This window comes from Colletotrichum lupini, chromosome 4 (genome assembly GCF_023278565.1).
Source record: "Colletotrichum lupini chromosome 4, complete sequence".
Taxonomy (NCBI): Eukaryota; Fungi; Ascomycota; class Sordariomycetes; order Glomerellales; family Glomerellaceae; genus Colletotrichum; species Colletotrichum lupini.
Window position 1 is genome coordinate 6837051 of NC_064677.1, and position 23102 is coordinate 6860152.

Here is a 23102-nt window from a genome sequence, read left to right on the forward strand (position 1 = left end):
GTCGTCGTGAGGTTGTTGTATGGGTGAAGAAGGAAGGAAATAGGTTGTATTTCGTTGCGCCCCGTAAGGTGAGTGGTCAATGGGAAGGAGTTGTGGTGGTGGAAAGGGGTTCGATTCGGATCGAGGCCTCGTCTGGTGCTGGGTCTAGGCCCAGGACTGGGGATGGATATGTGTGGTTCGGAGCTGTCGAACTGGAGCTGGCGGGAAGACACGCCGCACCGTTTCTTCCCCTGGGGCGACTGACCACTGCTGCTAGGAATGGATATCGAGGTCAAGTAGCCGCGAGTGGTTCGTTCGCGACGTCTGATATGGGCGAGGGTAGGATATCGTTCCTCTCCCGGTCGTGCTCTGTGTCTGTATTGGGATCGGTAAGGTAAGGTATGTGGTGGGAGGAGAGCACGTCTTCCACTCTTTCTCGTTGGTGGTAACCTTTCAGGAAGAGGAAAACCTTCAGATGAAAGGGCCGTGGCAATGACGAAAGGCAGGCAGAATAGACAGCTACATACGGTAGGAGCATTTATGGGGCAGACCAGGAAGGAGGGAGGAGGGAGGGGCAGAGCGCGACTACTCCGTACTTGCTGCTTCAGAGCCCTCTGGCTATTTGCTGCTTCAAATGGCAGGGACCGCTAGGTTGTGATTGCCGGGATGGGACGTGGAACACCACGTTATGGGCAGGCAAGAGGCGTGGGTTCTTGGCTTTTTTGCTACCCGACAACACGGGGGTACCCTCCCACGCCGCCCACTTTCGCTCCTTCCCACTTTGCGACCGCGATACCTCGTGATACCTTGACCGCCCTCTACCATGCCTTGCACACCACAGCCCAATGTGAGGCAAGATGTATCCCGAGTACCTCCTTTTCTCACTCACCGCGTGGACAAGTACATCGTACTTACTGAGGTGCGCAGTAAGGTGGAAGGCCGTGTGGATGTGGACTTGCATTGTGTGGATGGGTCGGTCGCTCCTTCAACCTGCACTTGTAACCTCACCAACAGCAGCACTTTGACATGTTTGCCGCCTTTCTCAATTTCTTACAGCCTGTCCAATCCCAATCCACGACTGTCATTCGTAAGTACACTCACTACCTACCTTGGGCACGTTCGCAACGCTTAGCCACCCGGCCAGATACTGCAGCAGAACGCAGTAGGTAGGTAGAGTCGATGGAGAAACAAGTCTCGACTATGCAGCTTTGCAGCGGGTGCGGCGTGTAATCCAGCGTAACCACCGACATGGTCTTGCCTCTTTGGGAGTAGCCTCCTGTCCACCCGGTGGAAATCCGGGGACTCACTCTTCTGCCCATGTCTCGACTCGGCCCGCCTCGGCCACACTCGCACTCCTCCTCTTCTTCTTCTTCTTCTTCTTCTTCTTACAGTCTTTCTCGACGCTGACAGTCGATTCCTCGCGTGGCCCCCCTACCAACACCTCGCTACGACCATTCCATTCCGTCTGGAACATCCGCCTGGGACCGTCAGCTACGGAGGCTGTCCGTCATCCCCACATGGCACCGCTTCAGCTCTGGGCTCTGGTACTCAGCTCGCATCACAGCAGTATTACGGGTTAATAATACTCGACCCCTTTCTTCATGACCCATTCGCCTCTTTCTGCAACATTCGTCAACAGCACCGACCAGCTATTTCGCTTTGTTCATCACACTGAAATCTGTCCCGCCAGTCTCACCCACCTACGGAGTACTCTTCTGCCGTCTCCCTCCCATCCCCAGACGAAGAAAGCTCCGCCGCCCCCTGTTGACTGACCACCTGTACTTGGATTTGCTGATATCAGCCCAGATATCGGTTACACTCCCAAGCAGATGCTGATACGCTCTCAATCCGATGTCGTCCACGATCAGACACCCTGACTCCCACATCCGAATAAATCTCCGAAGCCCTGGGACGCCCTGGGACTGTGGGTTCTTTCATCCTCTATTTTTCCAGGGGCCTTTCGATACTTCGTACTTGCTAGATATAGAGCTTTCCGAGGTAACAAAAAACGTCCATGTCCACCGCTCTAATCCAGAGCCCGAACCACAGCGGACAGTCTCCTAGATTCGTATTGGCCTGCCTCACCTTTGCCATATACCCTTCCGTCATTGATCGGTCTCCATCCTCCTGGTTCTTCCGTAGCGCCCACCTACGGCGTTCCGTCGGCCAAAAAACAAGCGGCGGCGATATCAAGCTCTGTCTCCCTCACCATACCACCGTGGCGTAGCAGATGTGGCTGCCACAGCCAAAGAAAGGTGGCTCTGACGCGGCCTCCGGACGTTTGAGAGCCGATGAAAAGACGGTAAAGGCAAAAAAAGGAGACCTAAAACTAACTGACAGAGACAGTCTTAGGCTACGGCTGATGGAGGCGTCGCTATTGAATAAACAACCGTTGGCGTTGCTGCTCCCCCGAGGCTTTCATCGCATCCAAGACATCCAGTTTCGCACAGGGCCGCCTCATGGTCAGTCAGATCTCGCCCAGGCCATGCGGAATCCGGTCCCGCGGGGAGGGAAAGGGCCTGATCAGTGATACACCTTGCATGGAAGCGACTCTTATCGGCGGCTATGACGCAACGTCTCGATCTCATCCCACCTCTCGCCCACACCTCAGCTCGCTCATTGACACTGACTTTTCCGAGCCAACAACCGTTACGATATGCTTTTCGGCTTCGCAATCCGAGCCGTTTCTACCACGGCCTGGCAAGTCGACCACGTGTTATCCGCGGTACGGGGAAGCATAGCCGCTCTGCCATACTCAGCACCACAATAACCTCTACTGGATCTTGATATCTCGTCATAGCCGAGCTTAAGTCTTAAGAATTACACCATAAAATCAATCTCAGGAGAGTTTGTCCGACAACATGTCAGAATTGGCAATTCGACGGGCCACGAAACCTTGGTATGCCGACAACCAGTCAATCAGAAACACATCACTGAGATCCTCACCGGCCTTTCGTCAGCGCCATGCGGCTTGGCCTGGGTCTTGCTTCCTTTACGCCCTTGACATGAGTCGCGCCCATGCCTGAGTGCGGCGAGGGCCCGACGGTTATGTCACTTCAGCCCCCAACGAACCGCTCTCTGCTCCTCTCAGTGAAAATTTCTTCCTGTTTTCCAGGTCGTCCGGCCGGCAGTGTCTGAAATAAGCACCAATTTCCAGCCCCGAGTACAGAGATGAAGATGTTCATTGTTAAGGTGGCTCGCGCCCCGTTCGCTTCCGAGGATCGCGGCGTTCGTCGCACGCCAGATCTCGATTGTCTACAGCAGTCTAGTGCGTTTCGAAAAGTCCTTTGACGTTCGGCGTAGGCGTAAGGCTGAAATGAGCTTCCCATCACGCTCGATTGGGGCCTTCGGTCTCAGAGTCCTGATCCGGCGATTTATCGGATCAACTAACACTTTACATGTCGCCCAAACGAACCTCATGTCTGCTGAGAGGCTTCGCCTGTTTTGGACTCTGCTCCGTGCGTAATACTCCCGGCTTTCAAGGTCTTTCTTCGGAGCCCAAGTGGATATTAAGCACAACTCTGAAAGCTCTTTGTGAGTTCAGGTGCACTCTGCCACGCCGTGGTTGTCTTGGCAGAGTTCCGGCCGGGCCGCCGAATGCGAGTGCAACGCCATACTGAATTACCGATTCACCAGACAGATATGCATCGTCAAAAACGTGTCACGAGTTACGAGATGCCAAGCCAAACCCCAAGTCTTGCCCGAGCCTCACAAGTAGGAATTCGACTCCAAGTAGTCTTGAACATAAGTCATTGTCACCCAGTCGATGTTATTTCTCCAACAGATACAGTTCTCAAATTCTTGGAGGAGGGCTTCCGCAGAGACGCGCTGTTAAGAAAGGGTCTCCGATCTAGCAAAACTCGAGAGCAACATTATGCCCCCGGAGCTGTTCCTTTACATCTTCTACCACCGGGAAGTGACCATGAAATGAACAACCCGGGCCGGAACCCGGGACCCCTCTCTATTCCTTTTTGTCCTTTTCCTGTCTCTCCTGTCCCTTCTCTGAAATCTAACAAAAGAAACCCTTCGTCTCGAGCTGCCTTTCAAACTATTCTCGGGATAACCCTTGCAAGCCCCATCTCAAGTCCCGGTCTTCGACCCGCGTCCCGGTGGTCTGGGAAACACACACCCCCATCTCCAACGCCACGACGCCGCTGACGAAGACGAGCACCTTTCCATTCTGTCGGAAACACTTTGACTCGCGCCCCGTGTCAGCCGGATATGCCATGGCATGGCCCGCTTACCTCCCTTGCTCCCCCTCGAGATCTGAAGGATGCTGTCGATAGATGGTTCATGCTTGGCTAAAGAAGCTGACTGTTCGTCTTGGTCTGATTGGCTTATGGTCTTGTTGACATGAGATATTGGACCAAGTCAATTGTGGCTGAGCCACCAAGATCGGATAGCAGACAAACATCGTTCAAGGATACTCCTATACGAGAACCGAAAAATCTTGATCGGATCTATAGTTCAGTTCGAGTTCATGATGCGTTGTAACTAATGCTCCGCTCTAAAAACCAAAAACCCGCTCGCGGTTCCTTCAACCCCGCCCATCGCTGGGAGCCATCCCCGAATCCTTCGCGTTGAACGTGTACGTACATGAAGGTCCAAACGACAAACAAGGCCAGGGTATATCTTCAAGTCCCACTACGTCGCCTCCCTCTATGCTGCATTGCTGGCTCAAGCCTTCGGCTCAGCTCAGCTCAGCTCAGCCACCAGATACCTGCGCCCACAGCCAACAGTGTGGCTAGTATCATCGCCCCCTGCTTAGTAGACCACAGGAACATGCTCCAGCCAACAAGGACTTCCTTCCGTCTTGCTGCCGCACGTCGTTCCCAGGCCTCCGGATCGATGGCTACCGGGAGAACGAGGCGGGGATCCACGGCATTGGATGTGGGGGCTTCCGTCGATGAGCGGGCCAGCTCCTTCTCGGTGAGGAGGGGAACGGCAGCTCTCAGAAAAACGGCCCTGTGATCTGAGCTGCGGACTACGGGCATGGCGTCGTAGATCTTGACGTCGACCTTTTGAGGCTTGGTCTTGACCCACGAAGGGACGTCCAGGTACAAGATGCGATCCGTCCAACTAGGGTATCGATGAGGCGCAAACACCCAAGGCACATCCTCCACACCATCGACCTTCAGGCGGGTGTCATCTTGGGGCAGAACGTTGTATTTGTAGGTCGGAGGGAACTTGACTTCTGCCTCGCTCATGCCGTGCAACGTGCGTCCTGCCTGTCGTTCTCTCGTGAGCTGGTCCAAGGCGAAGAAGCGGGAGTAATGATGTTCGCTGTCGGGGTCGAGGCTGGGAAATGTCGCCATTGGCGGCGGGCTCGTTGTTGAGATGCGATAGTTGAGGTCGCCACCGACAAAAAGATGGGAGCTTGGCTTGAAGACGGATATCTCCTGTAGCCGTTCCTGAAGTGCGAGCGTTTGTGCTTGATGCTCGTCGTGCAACAAGTGCACTGCTTCATCTCTGGCACCCTCGGCCTGGCCCTCTCCATGTGTAGGAGTGGTTGGCTTATTCTTCTTCGGGTGCAGAATATCTTCCGGGTTCTCGAATGTCAGGCCACGCATGATGGTCGCCCAGTTGGCATTTCGCCTCGGCAGATTCCACTCCATTGCCGCAAGGTGCGTAGCTACAAAGGTGAGCTCCGTCTCCTTTTTTCCACCTTCGGTCGTCGTGCCCTCATACAAGACTCTGAGCGCCACAGCGCCCTTGTTGCCCATTTCTGCAGCGCCAAATCCCACCTCCGCCTCTTGCACACGCAGGATCGACTCGGGGTTCCGCGCAAAGAGCATAATGGCCGTCATACCGATATTACGAGTCCGGATCAGGGTGTAAGGTCGCACAGGTGTAGGAGCGGTGGGCTTGACCAGTATCGTCTCATCGTCGGCTCCATCATGACTGTCGGCGTCCGAGGTGGGACTTTCGTTGGTGTATCTGGTCGCAGCGAGGTTCAGGGCTTCCTCGAAGCGCGTGAGGTACGGGCTGAGAAAGTAGCCGCCGATGAAAGAGTACGATAACGGCGCGAATTCTTGTAAGGAGCTGGTAGGAGGTAATCTGGTCAGCTTTGTTGCACCCAAGGGAGCGGCAAAACACTGCACTCACAAGACAACAACCTCTGGGAGGGGAGTCGCGCTCTGCTTGAAAGCTGTGTGGAGGTTTGACGCAAAGACGTGAGTGTCGATAAAGTTCTTGGCGCAATTGAACGTTAACATGAACAGGTCGAGCGTCGAGGGAGCCATCTTGTCGGCGGGTGCGGTGGAGTTGACGTCGACAAGGGTCGCCATCGAAGCTCTGTCGGAGGTAATAGCCGCCGATGACGATTATCGAGTTGGTGTGCTGGGATTACTCGGCTAGAGGTGGCCTACCTTGTTAGTCAGCTCTCTACCCCTCCTCTTTCCAAGAGCACAATAGGTATGACGAGCTGGGAAGTTCACGAGACAAAGTGATAAAACTGAGTGAATGTTGGGAGAATATGAAGAAGAAGTCGAGTAGTAGATATAGGAGGAGACCATAGAGTTGGCAAGAGCGCACACGACTTTAGACCACTTGACATTGTCCCTTGTCCGTCCTCATCAAGATGGTTTGGCAGGATCGCCTGAGAAGTGTTGGTTAGGTGGGTTGCAAGTGCGGTCAACACTCACTCAGCCACGCGCTAGCTGCCCGGTAGGCTGTAGCTGCCCAGTAGCTTTCAAATGGCATTGATCAGAACGAGACAAGCTCACGCCAACTGCCCCGCTCCCAAGCTTGATTCTTGCCAGAAACTCACAGAGAGAGAGAGTGACTGCCAAATGCCAAAGCCGAATTCATGTGCAAGCTACAAGATGATGATTATGAAGTTAAGGGGAGGGAATGAGGGATCCTTCAGGTTGGGGAACATCCCTGACACCCCTCGACATCCCAACACTCGTCATGTACTCACCTAAGAGAGTCAGTCCAGTTCAGCTTTGCAGATGGCAAATGTTGGTGTAGGATGGGAAACTTTTATCGTGATGCACGGCATTAATGAGTACGATAAGAATATGCCGCGATGATTCGAACATACCTATATATATGCGGATATACTTTGCACCTGACGACATCCATTTGGTACTGTTTCTCTCGTTTCATGCAGTCAGCTGGTCGACGTTCCCTGCGAAATGGAACCAAGCGAAGCCGCACCTGACCCGTTGAGCCAACCAGTCTCATGACTTGATATCTTTCTCACATCCAAGTCTACAAGTTTTCCGCAGTCACATCATGCAGATGAGTATGCCTCTTTACGCATCACAGTCATGATCGGATCCCGAGAGAATACTAGTGCTGTGGCTGTTGTAGTGGACCTGCAGCATTTACACCGCCATATTCACAAATTGCAAGAGAAGAAAAGTCGCGCGACAATGTTAAATTGAGAAACTACCATGCGTATGTTGGTTGGTTCCGCTGCCCTTCGACATGCCTACAACTACCCGTGCTCTGCCTCCACCATATGCAAACTTGCCAGGCCGGTGAAAGCCCGCGGATGATGGAGGCGCAGTGTTGAGAGTCCAAGCACCAGCGTTCTGAGGTCGACAATCCACGTTGACTGCCAAGGCAGACAAGTAGACGTTGTCAACATCCCAGAACTTTGCTAGACCGTCTCCTAGAGCCCATAATAGTTGCCAGAGACCAGGTTTGGTGACTAGTCACCTAGTTCCTAGTTTCCCCCACGTGCAATGTCGGAGTAACGAATTCCCAACCAACCGAACCGAACCAAAAGCCAAAGAAAAGATGCCGCACTCTTCCTCATTAATTTTGCAACCATCATTCCCTTGCCGTTCCTTGTCTTTGCCGACTTGATGGTCGGAGCCCTTGTCAGACAGTGTCGGCAGGCCTGATACTTCGCAAAAGTTTCTCTCTCGTGATCGACCCCTCACCTAACGACCTCCCCAGAAGCGGGCCTCGACGCGTGATTGACCAAGTGCGAAGCCTCGAATGAAAATCAACCCACAATGCGCATAATCGGAAGGAAAAGTAAGAGAAAAAGAACAGAAGGAAAAAAGGAAAAGTCCGTCGGTGAACGCAGCTCCAACGCATCGACCAGGTGCAAGGTACGAAACCAAGGCACACAAGTTGGGGGTGGGGGAATGTCTCGCGGGGCGGCCCGACGACGGTGCCTCGCAAAATTGAGGTACCGGAAGTGCCGTTCGAGTTCTTCCTACCATGGATATCGAACCATAGAGCTTCGGCAGCAAGGTCTACCGGGGCGTCTGTGAAATCGAGTGTCCTGTTATGAAGAATCGAGTCATTCGTGAAATCAACCCAAATATGTCGAAGAACGAAGTTGAGAATGCGTAAGGAGAATGCGACCAGTTCGCGTGGCAAGGCGTATCATCAAAGAGACCCTGCTGGTGAGCAGAACCCGTACCAATCGTGATGTCTGAGAGCCATGTCACGGAAGGGATGAAGCCAGTGATCTGGTCATACTCCAACGTGTTGGACAGAAAGCATGTGGTTACCGCCGTCGAGGATCACTTCGGCAGAAAGGAACTTGAACCATATGCTGGACTTGCGCCCTTCGTAGACGAGCGCAAACTAGATCATCGTCCACTAGGTCAGCATGCGTTTGTCAGCAACGGGTTCAACAGCCAGTGGTCGATGAGCTGCTTGGGTGATCAACTTACATCCTGTCACTTCCACCGACGGCACGGTTGGTATCTGGGGTGTTTACACCAGCACCAGATCCTCGTTCAATCACTTTGCGGCGCGAGCTGGGAAGGGCGTTAGGCTTATTAGCGCCAGGCTGAGGGGTCGGCTGACCAGCAGTAGCGGCGTTCGTGCGAGATGCCCGCGCCTTTTCATCCTCCTCCTGAGTGGCTCCTGCAGCCTGAGCAATTGCCTGAGCATTCTTCTGGTACTTGTAGACAGTCCAGTCGAAGACGTAGTCGTACTGGAAGCCCTCGCGGACGAAGAGATCACGGAAGATCTTGCGGAGGTAGCTGTAATCGGGCTTGTCGTCGAATCGGAGGGATCGGGTGTAGTTGAGGTAGATGGCGAATTCGTTGGGGAAGCCGCGGCAAAGGACCTCGGTCGGGGTGGTCATCTTCTTCTCCATGATGCGGTCGTATTTCTGCTTCTTGGTAGCAGCCTTAAGTCCCTGCCAGGGAAGGGATCCACGGCAGAAGTAGAGCATGACGTAGCCCAGGGACTCCATGTCGTCACGGCGAGATTGCTCTGCGAAGCTGTCAGTGGCCAGGAGGAAACGGAAAGGGGTTTGGGTGCGTGGAAAGATAACATACCGACACCCAAGTGGGTGTTGATGGAAGCATAACGGGCGGTTCCGGTAAGGTTCTTGTTCTCTCTGTAAGGGATGTGGAAGTGCGTCTTGGGGTCACGGTACTTCTTGGCCAAACCAAAGTCGATAACGTTGACCTGGTTGCCACGCTTACCAATACCCATGAGGAAGTTGTCGGGCTTGATATCACGGTGAATGAAAGACTTGGCGTGGATGTACTCGATGCGAGAAATCAGCTGATCAGCGAGAAGCAGCACGGTCTTGAGGGAGAATTTGCGGTTGCAGAAGTTGAAGAGATCCTCCAAACTGGGTCCGAGGAGGTCAAGGACCATGGCGTTGTAGTCGCACTCGGTACCGAACCAACGGACAAAGGGAATACCGACACCGCCGGCCAGGGACTTGTAGACTCTGGCCTCATACTCAAGCTGGGGGTGCTTGGCCTTGACGCTCTCGAGCTTGATGGCAATCTCCTCGCCGGAGATGATGTTGGTGCCGAGGTAAATATCACCGAAAGAACCAGAACCGATCTTGCGACCGATGCGGTACTTGTTACCGACACGAAGATCCTGCCAATTGTCGTTAGCCATGTGCAATGACAGTTGGAAGCAAGCGGCTCCATCGACAGATTGGGCCCTTTCAACAAGAGCATATATAGCTCCTGGCAAGACTGTGCCCAATGTCGAACAGAACCGACCGTCGACTATCCACTTACCATTGTGGTCATCTTGACTGATGTGCTGACTCTGCACCTTTCGGATGCAGATTTTGGTTTCGTAGGTCGGGTGTCGATCGACGGGTCAGAGTTTTAATCGACAACGAAGCGATGGGCTGGGTAGAATCGAAGAATTAGTATTGATGCATGAGACAAGGGAAGGCTTCGAACTGTGCCGTTGGAACGATGGAGATATGTGAGGACGTTGTGAGAACAGGAATAAGTGGGAAAGTTGAAGAGTGGGTAGAATTGGTCGAGGCCTTGGAAGAGAGGATTGAATGAGGCAAAGCTCGGATCCACCGCCAAAACCCACGGTCAGCCCGAGGCTAGGCTGGGCAAAACGGAGGAAGAGTGAACCCCAGACAGAGGCAGAGGGAGAGGGGTGTAGTCCGACAAGGCAACGATTGTCGACGGATTGAGGATCAAGGTAGTCGAAAATTGAGGGAATATAGCGAAAGAGGAAGAATAGGCTCACCTGTAGAGGGTTTGTACGTATGTGTTGTCGGGAGAGGTGGAAGGAGTCGTGTGTGTGAGAGAGATGGTTTGATGGTACCTGTGTGACGAAAGAGGTGAACGGGGTCAGTATGGGCTCTTGAAAGTCAAGATGAGTAGAGGGGGGGGCGGATGGATTGATGGGGGTCGGGAGGGGGTAATTTGTAATTGATGCTGATGCTGATGGGAATGGAAAATGTATGCGTACCTTATCCTCAAATGCCAACGAAGCCGTGTCCAAAGTGAAGGGGACAGAGACGATGTGCTGTTCGGGCAAGAAGCCTTTGGCAATCAAGGGCTCGTGAAAGAGATCGTGGGGTGAAGAAAGGAAGAGTAAGGCAGGAAGGAGGAGGGTGAGAGAGGATGGGAAGAGGGTACCTTAATGGGATGGGAGCCCAAAAGTGGAGGCGACAAGGCAAAATGGAGAAAAGCACCACCTTCCTTCCCTCAGGCGCTCTTACCTATCTTACGGAGTCCTTTAGGTACTTCTCATCTTCTCAAGGACTGGGCGACACGCGAAGGGCGAAGGAGGGCTGGCGGCGGGCAGCGGGCGGCGGACCACCTCACTGGGGCGGACAGGCGCTGGGTGCTAAATGGGACACGGAGACTGGACGGGGGAAATAGAACCAAGGAAGAAGGCACGAAGGAGACGAGGTATCCGTGGTACCTACCTTACTCCGTGGGCCGCAGTTGCGCAGGTAGGTGTCTTCCAAAGGTACCTTACCTACCTACCTTACTTACGGTAGGTGCCTTCCAAAGGTACCTTACCTACCTACCTTACTTACGGTAGGTACCTATGTTGGGTACCTTAGATGCTCAGCCTGAGAATCTAGGTAAGTACCCCCATTGTCGAAAATCCGGTGGCAGGTACATACCCTTGCACGCCAATTCTGCCGAGAGCCGCACGTACCCTCTCCGTGCTCGTTCCCTCCAGCCCAAGGTCCGAATACCTGCCTTCTACCTGCGTTCGGGTGGCCTTCCATCCCCTCTCCCACACGGCATTACATAAGGCATCTTCCATTCATTATGCTGGACGATACGGGCAGCAACCCGACACAGCAAGCCTTCTTTTTCGGTGCCAACTTGCTGGTTCGTAGTTACCCGTCCGGCCGTCCACCCGTCCTCAACCTGGCAAGTCTCTACCGGTATTCTGACCATACTACGGAGCACCCTGTCATCATCAAGAACGTCAGCTCCAACTTGGACTATCCGTGTTGTCTATTGAACCATTCATCAAATTCAACAATCGAGCTGTCCACCTGGCTTGACACCGCCTCATGAAGCATCTCTTTGCCTCAAGATTCATATGCCGGCTCCAGTAACCAAACTGGTCTGTGGCCTCAGCCCGCCAGCGGCCAGCATCCTGAGCTCCCGTACTTCCGCGCTTGTCGCAGATGCCATGCCCTGGTCGCTTCAGCTCACATCACCTCACCTCTCACGTCACCCCAGATAAAGAAATACCGGCACAGAAAGCGAGCCAAGTACGACATCACAAAGGCACAGCTTTACCCAAATCCTCTTTACCAAGGCATACCGGCATACCGACACCAAGCTACATAGACCAAACACAGCCGCCGCGGCTCAACCACTACAATTGCGACACTCGTCACATCCTAACCGGTCAACCGAGCCCCGAGTACCGTACGCATAGGCTGATCTGTGGTCTGGCCAAGCACCAGCTCATCCTCATCTTGAGCCCATCTTGAAATTGGAACACCGCATTGGCCATGCAATTCAATGCAATGAACCTCTCTCCGCCGGGGTCACTGGACAACGACGGGGAAATACCTGGTCGAGACATGTAGGCCCCTCGCCAGCCCGACATGGAGTCCCACGGTCCACCCGCCCAACGTTCCACCGCTCCAAAGGGGGAAATTTCGAAGCCTGAAAACCGCTACCGCCGCCCCCAACCCTTCTCTCCAACACCCAAGAACCCTGTCTAGAATCACTACTTTCGGAAGACGAGCTTGCAGGCTTGCAGCAGTCTGGGTACTGACCCTACTCTGTACTTCCGAACTTCGTACGGAACGAACGCGAATTGAACACGCCCAAATTCTCAATGGGGGCCCTCTCAATGACACGGAATGATGCGAGAGGAGCGACACCATGACGGCGGCAAGGACCCTGAACCGACCACTCAACCCACCGTACAGATACTCTGTGAATTTTTCTTGAAAGGAAACCTGCCGATCTCCGACCTCAACGCTCTTTGCTATGGAGAGTCTGCCGCGGAACAAAGCTTTCAGAGCTGTAGGACATGTCTGGCACCGGTTCTTCTTCAGCATTCCCAAGTTAGGCAGGGCTTTCGTCATCGCAATAATCCCCAGATGCACCATGTAACCAGGCGGCTTCCTTTGAGATAACATACCAAACTGCAATCAGCACCGACGCAAAATATCACCTGCAGCCAACCAAGACCCATCTGTCGCCGGGCTACGGCTACGGATACACGCAGGGCGCGAACCACCACATCTTCAGGATCCTTGCCGGAACCTCCCCCCTGAAGCGATGCTTTCAGCTTCCCACGACGGACCGCAACGAGCTAAGGTACGGAGTAGAGACATCGGGCGTGCGCCCTTGCAAGTGAACCTTGTCAGATTTCTCCTCGATTGAGTCGACTCGTCTTGCCATTTTGCGTGTCAGCATCAATCTGGATTTCACCAATCTGCAACTCAAAGGCCTTTGTCATGCCAATTTCAACGGTAGCCGGCATATAAGTCCTGGACCAATATCACAACCTCCTAATTCTACGTTGCCGCATTTACCAGTAACCGCTACTAATCCCTCAGGTGACACTGCTCCCGCCAGAGTAGGATGCGCTAATCACCAACCGGCGAGAGCCTCACCGCTCTTAGTCCTCTCCCCCGCAACGAGACCACGACGCTCGAGCCCACCAGGAAAAATAACTCCAGACTGTCGGTCAGGAGACCAGTCATAAATCGGACGGTCGAGGGCACCAATGCTGCAAGATCGAGATGCCTATTTTCAGTATCCTACAGGAGCTAACCCCTCCAGCCTCAATTCGATATCATAATGCATAGGTGAAAATGGCCATACCTCAGAAGCAAGTAAGTACCTTTGGATGGCATAATCATCGGCTCGGAGGCATAGGTACGAGAGTCAGCACAGTACCACTTCCTTCGTCATGCAACAACAGCCTCTCTCGGGTGTCGCTGCTGGCATCCGAGATATCAAGTTCCGATACCGAAAGGCCCCCTTGGCCATCTCCCCTTAAAACAGCAAAAGATCTCCCGCAAGAGGCAGTTACAAGGGAAGCTCTCCTCGGTCCCTCCACCCCCTCGCCTACGATGCACAAAAGAGAATGAATGACCTGCAATGCGACCGCCCATCGTATCGTGAGCAGCATCTCATCTCTGGCGGTGCCGCCTTTCAGATGCGCCGTGCGCTAGAGGAGCGCTCTGTGGCGTTAGATGGGGCCAAACGCCATGGAAGCTATTCGACGTCGCCCACGTCACTCTTGTTCCAGGTCTTTCGGTCTGCCCCGAACAAGGAGCAAGTCAAATTTGAAACCCTTGATTGCAGAGCAAATTGAGCAAACAAAATAGCATTTCAGGGCCTGACCAAGATTTTTCTTTGAGGGCCCAGTGTGGCAGCCAAAACCTGGATTTTACCCTCAGCGTGGCCGAAGCTCGCGACTCAGACGTCCGAACCGTCCGCTATTCAGCCAACTGTGTCCGAGTTGGGCACCAACCTTTGGACAGCGATCCCCAGTTCTAGTTGGCTCTCTCTCCGAGCAATTGGGCTGTATCCCCGACCCTACACTCCCTGCCTCCCGACTGTACTGCCTCGCGAGTGCTTGCCAATTGTCAAAAACTACGCATGGAGTACTCGGTTCGGGATGACTTATCCCATTATGGATGCTCTCAGAGATGCCATGGCCATTCGGCAACGTTCAGAGCCGCCCTCTGCCAGCATGATTCTTTGATGGCCACTTGTCATTCACCACCACTTGTAACTGAGCCATGGTCTTGGGGTCGTAACAACACCAGCGCTTTGTTGGTCTTGAATGGGTGCAATGCTGCAATCGGCATTAACAAAATTGGGAGGCCGCGGAAAGGCATTTAAATGCCTCTTCCGAGTCCCCATATCTTATCGGCTGTCAGTTGTGAGTAAGCGTGCCTCAAACCCCGGAAGGCAGCTCCAGTGACTTGCATATCGACGTCCTAAATTAGAGACGTTCGAGAAGCGGCAAATGGTGGATAGAATTCTGGAAGCTCACCGCCGTTAGCGGCGCTATGGTGCGCCCTGGCTACATTTCGATACATTGGGCCGCACGTACGTCTCGAAACAGGAGACGGACCATCACGCCGTCTCCGTAGTGTCAGCTCAGGAATGTCACTCGTTCCTCCACAAGCCAACGGGCGTTCCCTTCGCTTTGTCCTTTGGCTAGTTGGGACGACGGAGATGCCCAGGCTTACGAAATCTAGACTGGTCCCGGCCGAAAGACCAATGTTTTAGGGCGATGATATTCTGCCAGCACCTGCCGATATCCCGCCACCAAGTGTGGCTGCGGCCGCTCCTGCCTCCGACCACGGAGCCCAGCTACCCATACCCACCCACTTACCCACCCACTTACCTACCCACTTACCTACCTACCTACTTACCTACTTATAACTACTACTTCGTTAACCTTACCGTTACTACCGCTACCGCTACTATTAATTAAAACTATTCTTAACGTTAATATATTATAAAAAGAGAATAATTATAAAGTTAATAATCCCTTTATTTATTACTATATTATTAATTATAATAATTATAATTACGTAAAATATAACTACTTATTTTATAATTAGTACTTTTCTAGCCTACTTAAAGCTAAAATAGTACTTAACGAGGCTATTTATAAAGCTAGTTTTATAATCCGAATTATTTAATATAAACCCTTTACTAGGGCGCTAATTATTATTACTTATTATTATATTTATAACCCGCGTTATAATTAAAAATAATAATACTTTATAAAATTAATTTATTTAAATAAGCGTCGTAAATCCTTAACTTCGTTTATAAACTATTATTAATAAATTATTACTAGCTTTTTAAATAGTAACTAGCTCTTTTATCTTATTATTAGCGCTTTTTATAATTACTATAACTACCTATTTAATAATATTAACGCTTTTACGTATTATTACTACATACTATTACGTAATAAAAAGGACTAAATCGTTAACTGTTACGAAGGTAACTTTGTGTACCTTATTATTCGCCTTATTATCAATATTACGTAAGCAAACTATATACCATATTAATCTACGATTTCTGTAGATTATTATAGGTATTGATTATGTAAGCAATACTCTAGCACGTATAGCTTTAACGAGGTAATGCGGGATATTCTTATAAAGAATATAAAAAGTAAATATTCATATAGAAGCAAGAATATATGAATATAGGGGATATAAGCGTATATAAAAGAGGTTTTTGTAGTAAAGAGAGTAATATAGTTAAATTACTATATAAGAAGTTACTTGCTTAACGAAAGGTCTAGGTAGGTAAATACACGCCTATATATAGGTATAAAAACCTCCTACTAGAATATTCCATTGCTTATTAATTATGATATAATTAATAAGCGTATACGTAAGTGAATGCGTAATCGTAGTACGTAATTCCGCCTCGAGTAAATTCTAGATTATTTAGTTACCTTCCAGTACTTTACATTGCTCACGTAAGCTTATATAAGCAGTATTACTTACATAATCAATACCTATAATAATCTACAGAAATCGTAGATTAATATGGTATATAGTTTGCCTACGTAATACTGACAATAAGGCGAATAATAAGGTAAACAAAGTTACCTTTATAACAGAGCCCTTTATATTTAAATATAAAAAAGCTATTAAATACGTAAAAGTAATACTTATACTAATATTATTATTATTAATAGTACCTTTAGTACTAAATAAGGCTACCTCTACCTAACGAGGCTTTAAAATTATATATAATTTTAATACGTATAAGCTTAGTATAAAGATATAGCGGGGGTATTAGCGGGCTATTATTAACGAGGTAATTAATATAGTTAATAGTAATATAATTAATCTTATAAAGGCTTCTTAGCTATTAATACTTATAAAATTACAATCCTAATTAACTAGTAATCTTACGTAATTAAATGTATTATAAGATCTAGTTAACGAGGATTATATTTATAATATTAATTTTATAATAAAAAGCGAGATAGATAGACTTATTAATAAGTACGAGGCTAAAGTAGAGGACGAGGCTAAAGTAGAGGAAGTCGCTAAATTACGGGCTATGGGCTATACGAAGTAATTAATAGTTAATTAGGTAGTTAATTAGGTAGTTAATTAGGTAGTTAATTAGGTAGTTAATTAGGTAGTTAATTAGGTAGTTAATTAGGTAGTTAATTAGGTAGTTAATTAGGTAGTTAATTAGGTAGTTAATTAGGTAGTTAATTAAGTAGTTAATTAAGTAGTTAATTAGGCTAATTCGTCGATTACCATACTTTTTACTAAAATAATTTAATTAACTATAAGTTAATTAACGGCCTCTGATTAGCCTAACTTATTTAAATACTAACTACGCAGAGCCTAGCTTATATATATGCCCGAGACCGGCGGTCGTGTAGCGGCCGTAGCTACACTTGGTAGCAGAATAGCGGCAGCTGGTGGCAGAATATCATCGCCCATGTTTTACGTCTTCAGAGAAGCTGTCATTCGGATTCCAACGTCAGCAGAGCTTCTAATTCCGGGGTTCGACGCCAGCCAAACGACAAAACAACTGGATTCTGCAAGAACAGAGCCAACTAGTGTTTGGCATGTCAGTTCCATTGTTCAGCATGGGTTTGAGGCATGGATCGGCACCCGTTACCAGTCAACCGCCATTCAGAATCATAAAGGTCTGATCAAAACGGTTTGAATATGAGTTGTCGAGGCTAAGAGGCTGTTGCGTATTTGCATATTACTTGACCAACCATGAGCATACTGTTGCCGGTGCTTCCAAGACCCCCGCAGAGCCAAGCAATCGAGAGCTTACTGTGGAAGAACGCCCTTCAAGAATGAAGGCCGATGAGCTTCTGGCCAGTGCCGATCACTTTCGGGTTTCCCGCATCGGCCAATCCACCTGCAGCTTGGACGGCATCAATGGGCCCTCCGTCACATCACCGCCATTCGATCGTCTGGTCTGCCCGCCCCTTGGTTCGAATGGCTTTGAGAGGCGCTTGGCGCTGTCCTCACCGAGCATCTGCGAGTTGCCTGATCTTGCCTGCTTCCACCCATTCGACTTGAACCCTATGGTCACAAGATCTCGGCGGCTGCATGTCACGGAGCTTGGTGACAGGATGGCTCCTGTCTAACATGGTAAGGCAGGCTAAGTCGGAAGATTGATTCGCGAAAATGGAGTAAAGGAATACAAGCCATCACCGAAACGCATGGGTACTGAGGCGGTTGACGCGCGAACCACTCACGGCGGCACTCTGAACAAAGACAAGCGCTGAAGCGGCCTCCTGAAGCTGCCTTTGGAATTCCGGTGTCTACCACAGTGTGGTCCAGCCACATCCCATGTCCGATGAATGGGCCTCGAAACGCCGTCAGACCATTTCCCCCCAAGCTCCGGGCCGCAACATAAAGCCATGAACGCCTCTGCACACACTTCCGGATCACCGGGAAGATGGGGACAGGGTGAGCACGGCCGGGGGTCCTGGCCCGGTTTGGGCCGGCCAAGTGTGCCTTTTCAACGCCGAGGTTGCCTTTTGCTATCGCCGGCACCCTGGCTTTGCTCAACAGCCGGATACTTACTGTCGGCTCAGCGATAACCTCGGGGCGCTTGTTTCGTTCCTTGACGCAGATATTATCCCCATCTCCGCACAGGTGACATTTGTCAGATGACTTTCTGGGCGTAGGGAAGGGAAAAGAATGAAGTTATTCATTTGCCAGATCATCTGCCGGAGACTCCTAAGATACTGACTCGGGTCGAGCCCACCTCACACGGATCATATCCGCACCCTCGGAACTTGAGATGAACTTTGCGGCATGCGGTGCACAGGAAGGAAAAGAGAGTTTTCATTTTTGCCCTCATTTCCGTCGGGCAGCGACTTGATGAGGGATTATAGCCTTGGCATAAGGTGCTCGGCGTTCACCTTATAGAGAGGGAGAGCCATACCCACCCCGATTCCAACGTCGAACTTGAGTCTTTTTTTTTTCTGAGGCTTCCTTGACTTCCGTAGGACCTCGGCCTCTGCCTGTGATGGCCCTACCTTCCCCATGGACCCTGCGTCTTGGGTACCGCGTGAACTCGGCGCGACTTACAAGCAAGACACGAAAGTTTAAGATGCTATCGCTGATAAGAAGGGGTTATGTCATTCCGCAATGATCTTGGGTTTGTTGTCGATGACATCATGTCAGGGTCTTGAGCATCAATCCTCCTGATGGGCCTCCCGGTTCCTGTTCGTCTGCGCTGGTTTATTACATGAATGTATCACCAAAGATGGTATTCTGATGGTTATAGATGTTATAGTTTCTATATCAAGTTCGGTTTCCCCCGAGGCCAATGGGGATAGCCATCGCCTACGTCGCACTGAATGGATCCCAGCAGATGCAAAGGGTTGGTTCAGTGATACATCAGATTTGTATTTCCTCGGCCGCCCACCGCCAGGCCAAAACCCAAAACGATATTCGCTTTGGACGCAACCTGTCGCGTCAGATCCTGAGTCGCGTGCGTGGCTTCCACTGAGCATCCCATCCTGGTGAGTTCGACGTCACTTCACGCAGGCGCGCGTCTCGCTCGGTCCAACGGCCCCGCGCCACCGGGGTAGAGTTTGTGTGTCTTAACGCTAAGAAGCACCCGGCGGCTACAACTTCATCGTCGCCTCATGTCTATGAACAACTTGTCTTCAGCGAAGCGTCGCTTATTCTCCCGTCGAATTAACAGAAATGTCTACGAGATGTGTTGCATCATCGACACATTGTGTTGATTGTGTTGTTTTCCATCATGGTGGTTCGGGGTGAACATGGTTGTTCTAGCAGCTTGGTGGCAGTGAATGTCGCATATCCCATGTTCGCATGTGTTCACATATGTTCACACGGAGTCCGCACGTTGGGCAGCTCATCGCCCTACCCAGCTATATTCTTCTCACAAGACCCCTCAGAACTTTCAAGATGGACGAGTGACCCCTTGGCTCTGTTGCGATGATTGAGAATGCGCGTACGTTGCTACACACTTGTTAGTCTCGTAGCCAACAAAGAAACACCCCAGGCAGGTTACACACGCTGAGAGGGAGCATAGCTCTGCTGCTGTGTGTAGAACTGCTGCTGCTGCTGCGCCGGGTATCCCGTTGCCGTCTGCGGTCGGTTCGGATACTGATTATTCTGGTTTTGGTTCTGGTAGTTCTGGTTCTGATTGTGAAGGTTCTGATTTTGATTCTGAGGGTTCTGGTTCTGATACCAGTTGTAGGGCGGCCGGTAGTATTTGTTGTCCTGCAGGTAGGGCGTGATGGTCTGGTCTACGAGCTCGGTCGTCTTGGTGAGAAGCTTCCGTGCCGTGGCACTGCTGAAGAGGCGCGATTCGGATTTCGGCGGCGGGGCCTGGTAGTTTGGCCGGGTCGGGGGAGGAGGTCCAGCATAGGGCGTGAGGGCGCCAAAGCCCGACTGCGGTGTACCCGGCATGGGCGGGGAGTTGCGAGGCGGGAGTGGCGGCGGTGTCTGCGTCGGTTGCGGTTGGAACTGTTGGCTACCGTTGACGTAGGTCGGTTGGGGGATAGGGGGCGGCATGTTGTAGCCCGTGAACTGCTGTTGGAGGGGAGCAGATTGGGGGCCAACACTGTTTGGAGACCAAGGATACTGCGTCGGCGGTGGGCTCAGGGGTAGTGGTACACCGGTTGGGTTCGGTGATAGGCCTTGGGGAGGTGGCGGTGGAGGGAGCCATTGTGTCTGTGTGGGCGATGGTGAAGTGTTCGACAGGTTCATTTGAGACATTGCCTGGGTATATGAAGGTGGAGGAGAGGCGTAGGGTTGGGCCGGTGAGTGCTGAGAAGCCTGGGGAATTCCCTGTGATGTTGATGGTCTCGGTGCCGAGGCTACTGGGCTATGGACCGAAAGATTGGGCGAGGTGGCTTCTTGCTTGGCATACGAGGGCTGCTGAGGAAAGTAGGAGCTCACGGGGAGAGTTGGCGGTAGAGCAGCCTGAACGAAGACGGGAGACACGGGGGCGGCTTGAGTGTGAGTTGGTTGAGGATGGGGTTGAGACTGCTGCGGCTGTTGCGGTGGTACTGAGGCGCCCGTTGGAGCTGGTGAGAGGCGAGAGGGCGCGAAGGAAGGGGATACCGGTGGCGGGGAGCCAGCGGGACGAATGCCAAAGGGAAGCGTCGGCGGGGCCCCGGTTTGTGTTCCTGGCTGGTGCTGAGGGTGCGAGTCCGGCGTGGGAATAGACGGACCTTCGGCGGGGTACGGAAGCTGCGGTACACTTGCGGCCGGAGCGGCGGGGTTGGCCGGGCTTGGGGTCCGGGAGGGACGATATTCTGCAGCCGGGGGCGGCGGCCGCGCGAGCTTGAGTGGTGCCGGTTTGAGCTGGGCCGTATCAGGGCTATCCTGCCTTGCCGGCACTGCTGCTGCAAGCTGTAAGGGCTTGGGCGTCACATCATCTACGGTACTATTCGAGGGTCGGCTCCCTTGACCACTAGACTCCTCAGTAGAACCGCTCTTGACGATGCGTAACGGCTTCACCGATAGCTTCTGTTCCTCCGGTGGGACCGATGAGACGTCATCTTTGCTCGGTGAGGGGGAGTCACTGTTGCGAGAGGGGAGATCGTCCTCAAGAAAGAACCCCCATGGGTTTGCCTGGATGAGAGGTGGCTGTGGCGGCGGCGGCTGGGCCTTCTCTTCGTCCTTTGGTTGATCCGGGTCGTCTTGTTGAAGTACAGCTGTGGCCGTGGTAGGGGATGCTGGAGGCGGCGATGTTGATGGTGATGGTGCGGTAACAGAGGAGGCAGAGGCTATCCTGTGAGGTTTCCTATGGATCTGGTTTGTAGGCTTGACCGTGACTAAGTCGTCGGCGGGCATCTCGTAGGCAACGGGGCCATGTTGAGCTGTTCCGGCACTCGGCACCGGTGCGGATGTGGTAGCGTTGGGCGATGACGTCGATGGTGAGGTCGGTCTCGGGACAGAGGCTGGGACTTCTAGCTCGGCGAGGAATTGCTGCTGGGCGGGGTACCGCTGCTGATGTTGCTGCTGAGGGGTCTGCTTGCGCTGAGGCGGATTTGGAGAAGTCGGCCTGGAGGCGTATTGAGGCTGTCTGGGAGGGTTGTAGTATTGCTGTTGCTGCGGTGGTTGGTATGGTTGGAATTGTTGTTGATATTGAGGTTGTAGTTGCGGTTGTGGTTGTTGGGCGTAGTATCGCTGCTGCGGCGGGTAAGGTGAGTGCGCACGCTGTTGCTCTTGCTGTTGTTGCTGATTCGGGGGAGGTCGTTTCCCTTGGCCGATGCCCATTGTCGCGTCTGGACTTGGCCGGCGCTGCTGCTTCTGCAATCTCATCAAGACAAAGGTTTCGACGATGCTGTTGCTTCCCCCTCCTGAGTTTCCCTCCTGCCACTGGTTCTCCTTTTCCCTTGCTTTCTTTCCCGGAGACGCTCGAGTGCTGGATTTGAAGGATCGAGGAAGTAAGTGGAAGAAAGTGAGAAAAGGGAGAGCGAAGGATGGTTGGGAAGAAAGAGCCAAGGTTTATTTTTTAGCCTTACAGATTCACCTTGGACACACACTCACACAGCCGCAGCGCCCTCTACTCTTCTCGGCTTAGCTCCTGATGATGCTGGTGCTTGGGTGCTTGGGGTTTAAGCTGTGCAGCTGCGCTGTCATCGCTCGTGTGTGTGTGCAGCCTGGAGATCCTTCTTTGCGCCCCTCCAACCCCTTGGACCACTTCCCAAAACCCCGGTTCAATCGTACCCGTCACGAGCAATGTTAATTTATTGCTGCATCTTTTTCGGGTTCGGACATCAGCCACGGCCGGCCCACCGTTAACTATCCGGTGGGGGAGGAAACTTCGCTATCGCTTAGCTTACTCAAGGGTTTTTGTTCGTCTAGGTACATTACGCAGTATGGAAGATGGAGTATGTCAATTTCAACGGGTTCCCGATGGGCCGATGGAGTTTCAACAAAGAGACGTCAGGGATTTTACACGTAAATGGCAAATGAATATCAGAAAGAAAAAGTCCCCTAGCGCTGCCGTGTGAACCTAGAGCTGGAGCCTAGAACCAACACAGCATCCCCCGGTTGATCCTACTCTGGAGTCTTGGTCACCTATTGGACTCTCCGCCCCTGGTCTCATTCTTATTACCGTTGGAGCATGGGTCTCTTATTCTGCTGCCTGTCCGACTGTCACTGTTCTGTACTCCGTAATGAACCCTTGCCCAGCCGCCAAGCTGATAATTGCAAAGAAGAATACGAATGTAGAAAGGAGATATTGAACAATGGAAACCCCCAGCTGAACAGTGATCTCAGCTTGGAGTGGTAGCCTGGGGGAGATGGGGCACAGAAAGCAGGGAAGGGCTTCTGACCTGCAGGGACGATCTTTCGTATCCAGATTGTGATTGGTGATTTGTTTTCGCGGCTGTCGTCAAGGGGGGCTGAGCTGAATATCATATATTGACGGTTGTGTTTTGCTGTGCAATTGATGATGACTGAT

At 51.7% G+C, this 23102-nt stretch overlaps 10 protein-coding genes across 10 annotated transcripts; 5 read left to right on the forward strand and 5 right to left on the reverse strand.

Annotated features, from left to right (window-relative positions):
- Positions 1-271: 271 nt before the first annotated feature.
- Positions 272-517, reverse strand: CLUP02_09123 (uncharacterized protein; the record flags this gene model as incomplete). The annotated part of the gene is made up of 1 exon (XM_049288103.1): positions 272-517. One exon carries the CDS (start codon positions 515-517, stop codon positions 272-274), a length of 246 nt encoding a protein of 81 aa, XP_049145247.1.
- A 1063-nt stretch (positions 518-1580) lies between these two features.
- CLUP02_09124 (uncharacterized protein) lies at positions 1581-1856 on the forward strand (the record flags this gene model as incomplete). The annotated part of the gene is made up of 2 exons (XM_049288104.1): positions 1581-1699; positions 1781-1856. 2 exons carry the CDS (start codon positions 1581-1583, stop codon positions 1854-1856), a joined length of 195 nt encoding a protein of 64 aa, XP_049145248.1.
- Positions 1857-2840: 984 nt separating this feature from the next.
- CLUP02_09125 (uncharacterized protein) lies at positions 2841-4265 on the forward strand (the record flags this gene model as incomplete). The annotated part of the gene is made up of 5 exons (XM_049288105.1): positions 2841-2934; positions 3016-3109; positions 3172-3437; positions 3524-3972; positions 4065-4265. 5 exons carry the CDS (start codon positions 2841-2843, stop codon positions 4263-4265), a joined length of 1104 nt encoding a protein of 367 aa, XP_049145249.1.
- A 414-nt stretch (positions 4266-4679) lies between these two features.
- On the reverse strand, positions 4680-6859 carry CLUP02_09126 (endonuclease/Exonuclease/phosphatase; the record flags this gene model as incomplete). Its single annotated transcript, XM_049288106.1, has 8 exons — positions 4680-6021; positions 6085-6273; positions 6329-6343; positions 6417-6433; positions 6492-6550; positions 6624-6667; positions 6705-6743; positions 6801-6859. The coding sequence occupies 8 exons, from the start codon at positions 6857-6859 to the stop codon at positions 4680-4682; spliced, it is 1764 nt and encodes a 587-aa protein (XP_049145250.1).
- Positions 6860-8418: 1559 nt separating this feature from the next.
- Positions 8419-9956, reverse strand: CLUP02_09127 (casein kinase I hhp1; the record flags this gene model as incomplete). Its single annotated transcript, XM_049288107.1, has 4 exons — positions 8419-8532; positions 8642-9171; positions 9237-9798; positions 9945-9956. The coding sequence occupies 4 exons, from the start codon at positions 9954-9956 to the stop codon at positions 8419-8421; spliced, it is 1218 nt and encodes a 405-aa protein (XP_049145251.1).
- Positions 9957-10818: 862 nt separating this feature from the next.
- CLUP02_09128 (uncharacterized protein) lies at positions 10819-11717 on the forward strand (the record flags this gene model as incomplete). The annotated part of the gene is made up of 2 exons (XM_049288108.1): positions 10819-11134; positions 11335-11717. The coding sequence occupies 2 exons, from the start codon at positions 10819-10821 to the stop codon at positions 11715-11717; spliced, it is 699 nt and encodes a 232-aa protein (XP_049145252.1).
- A 113-nt stretch (positions 11718-11830) lies between these two features.
- CLUP02_09129 (uncharacterized protein) lies at positions 11831-12142 on the forward strand (the record flags this gene model as incomplete). The annotated part of the gene is made up of 1 exon (XM_049288109.1): positions 11831-12142. The coding sequence occupies one exon, from the start codon at positions 11831-11833 to the stop codon at positions 12140-12142; it is 312 nt and encodes a 103-aa protein (XP_049145253.1).
- Positions 12143-17033: 4891 nt separating this feature from the next.
- Positions 17034-17784, forward strand: CLUP02_09130 (uncharacterized protein; the record flags this gene model as incomplete). The annotated part of the gene is made up of 2 exons (XM_049288110.1): positions 17034-17342; positions 17410-17784. The coding sequence occupies 2 exons, from the start codon at positions 17034-17036 to the stop codon at positions 17782-17784; spliced, it is 684 nt and encodes a 227-aa protein (XP_049145254.1).
- A 63-nt stretch (positions 17785-17847) lies between these two features.
- On the reverse strand, positions 17848-18494 carry CLUP02_09131 (uncharacterized protein; the record flags this gene model as incomplete). Its single annotated transcript, XM_049288111.1, has 3 exons — positions 17848-17961; positions 18092-18288; positions 18416-18494. The coding sequence occupies 3 exons, from the start codon at positions 18492-18494 to the stop codon at positions 17848-17850; spliced, it is 390 nt and encodes a 129-aa protein (XP_049145255.1).
- A 1193-nt stretch (positions 18495-19687) lies between these two features.
- Positions 19688-21910, reverse strand: CLUP02_09132 (uncharacterized protein; the record flags this gene model as incomplete). Its single annotated transcript, XM_049288112.1, has 1 exon — positions 19688-21910. The coding sequence occupies one exon, from the start codon at positions 21908-21910 to the stop codon at positions 19688-19690; it is 2223 nt and encodes a 740-aa protein (XP_049145256.1).
- Positions 21911-23102: the final 1192 nt, after the last annotated feature.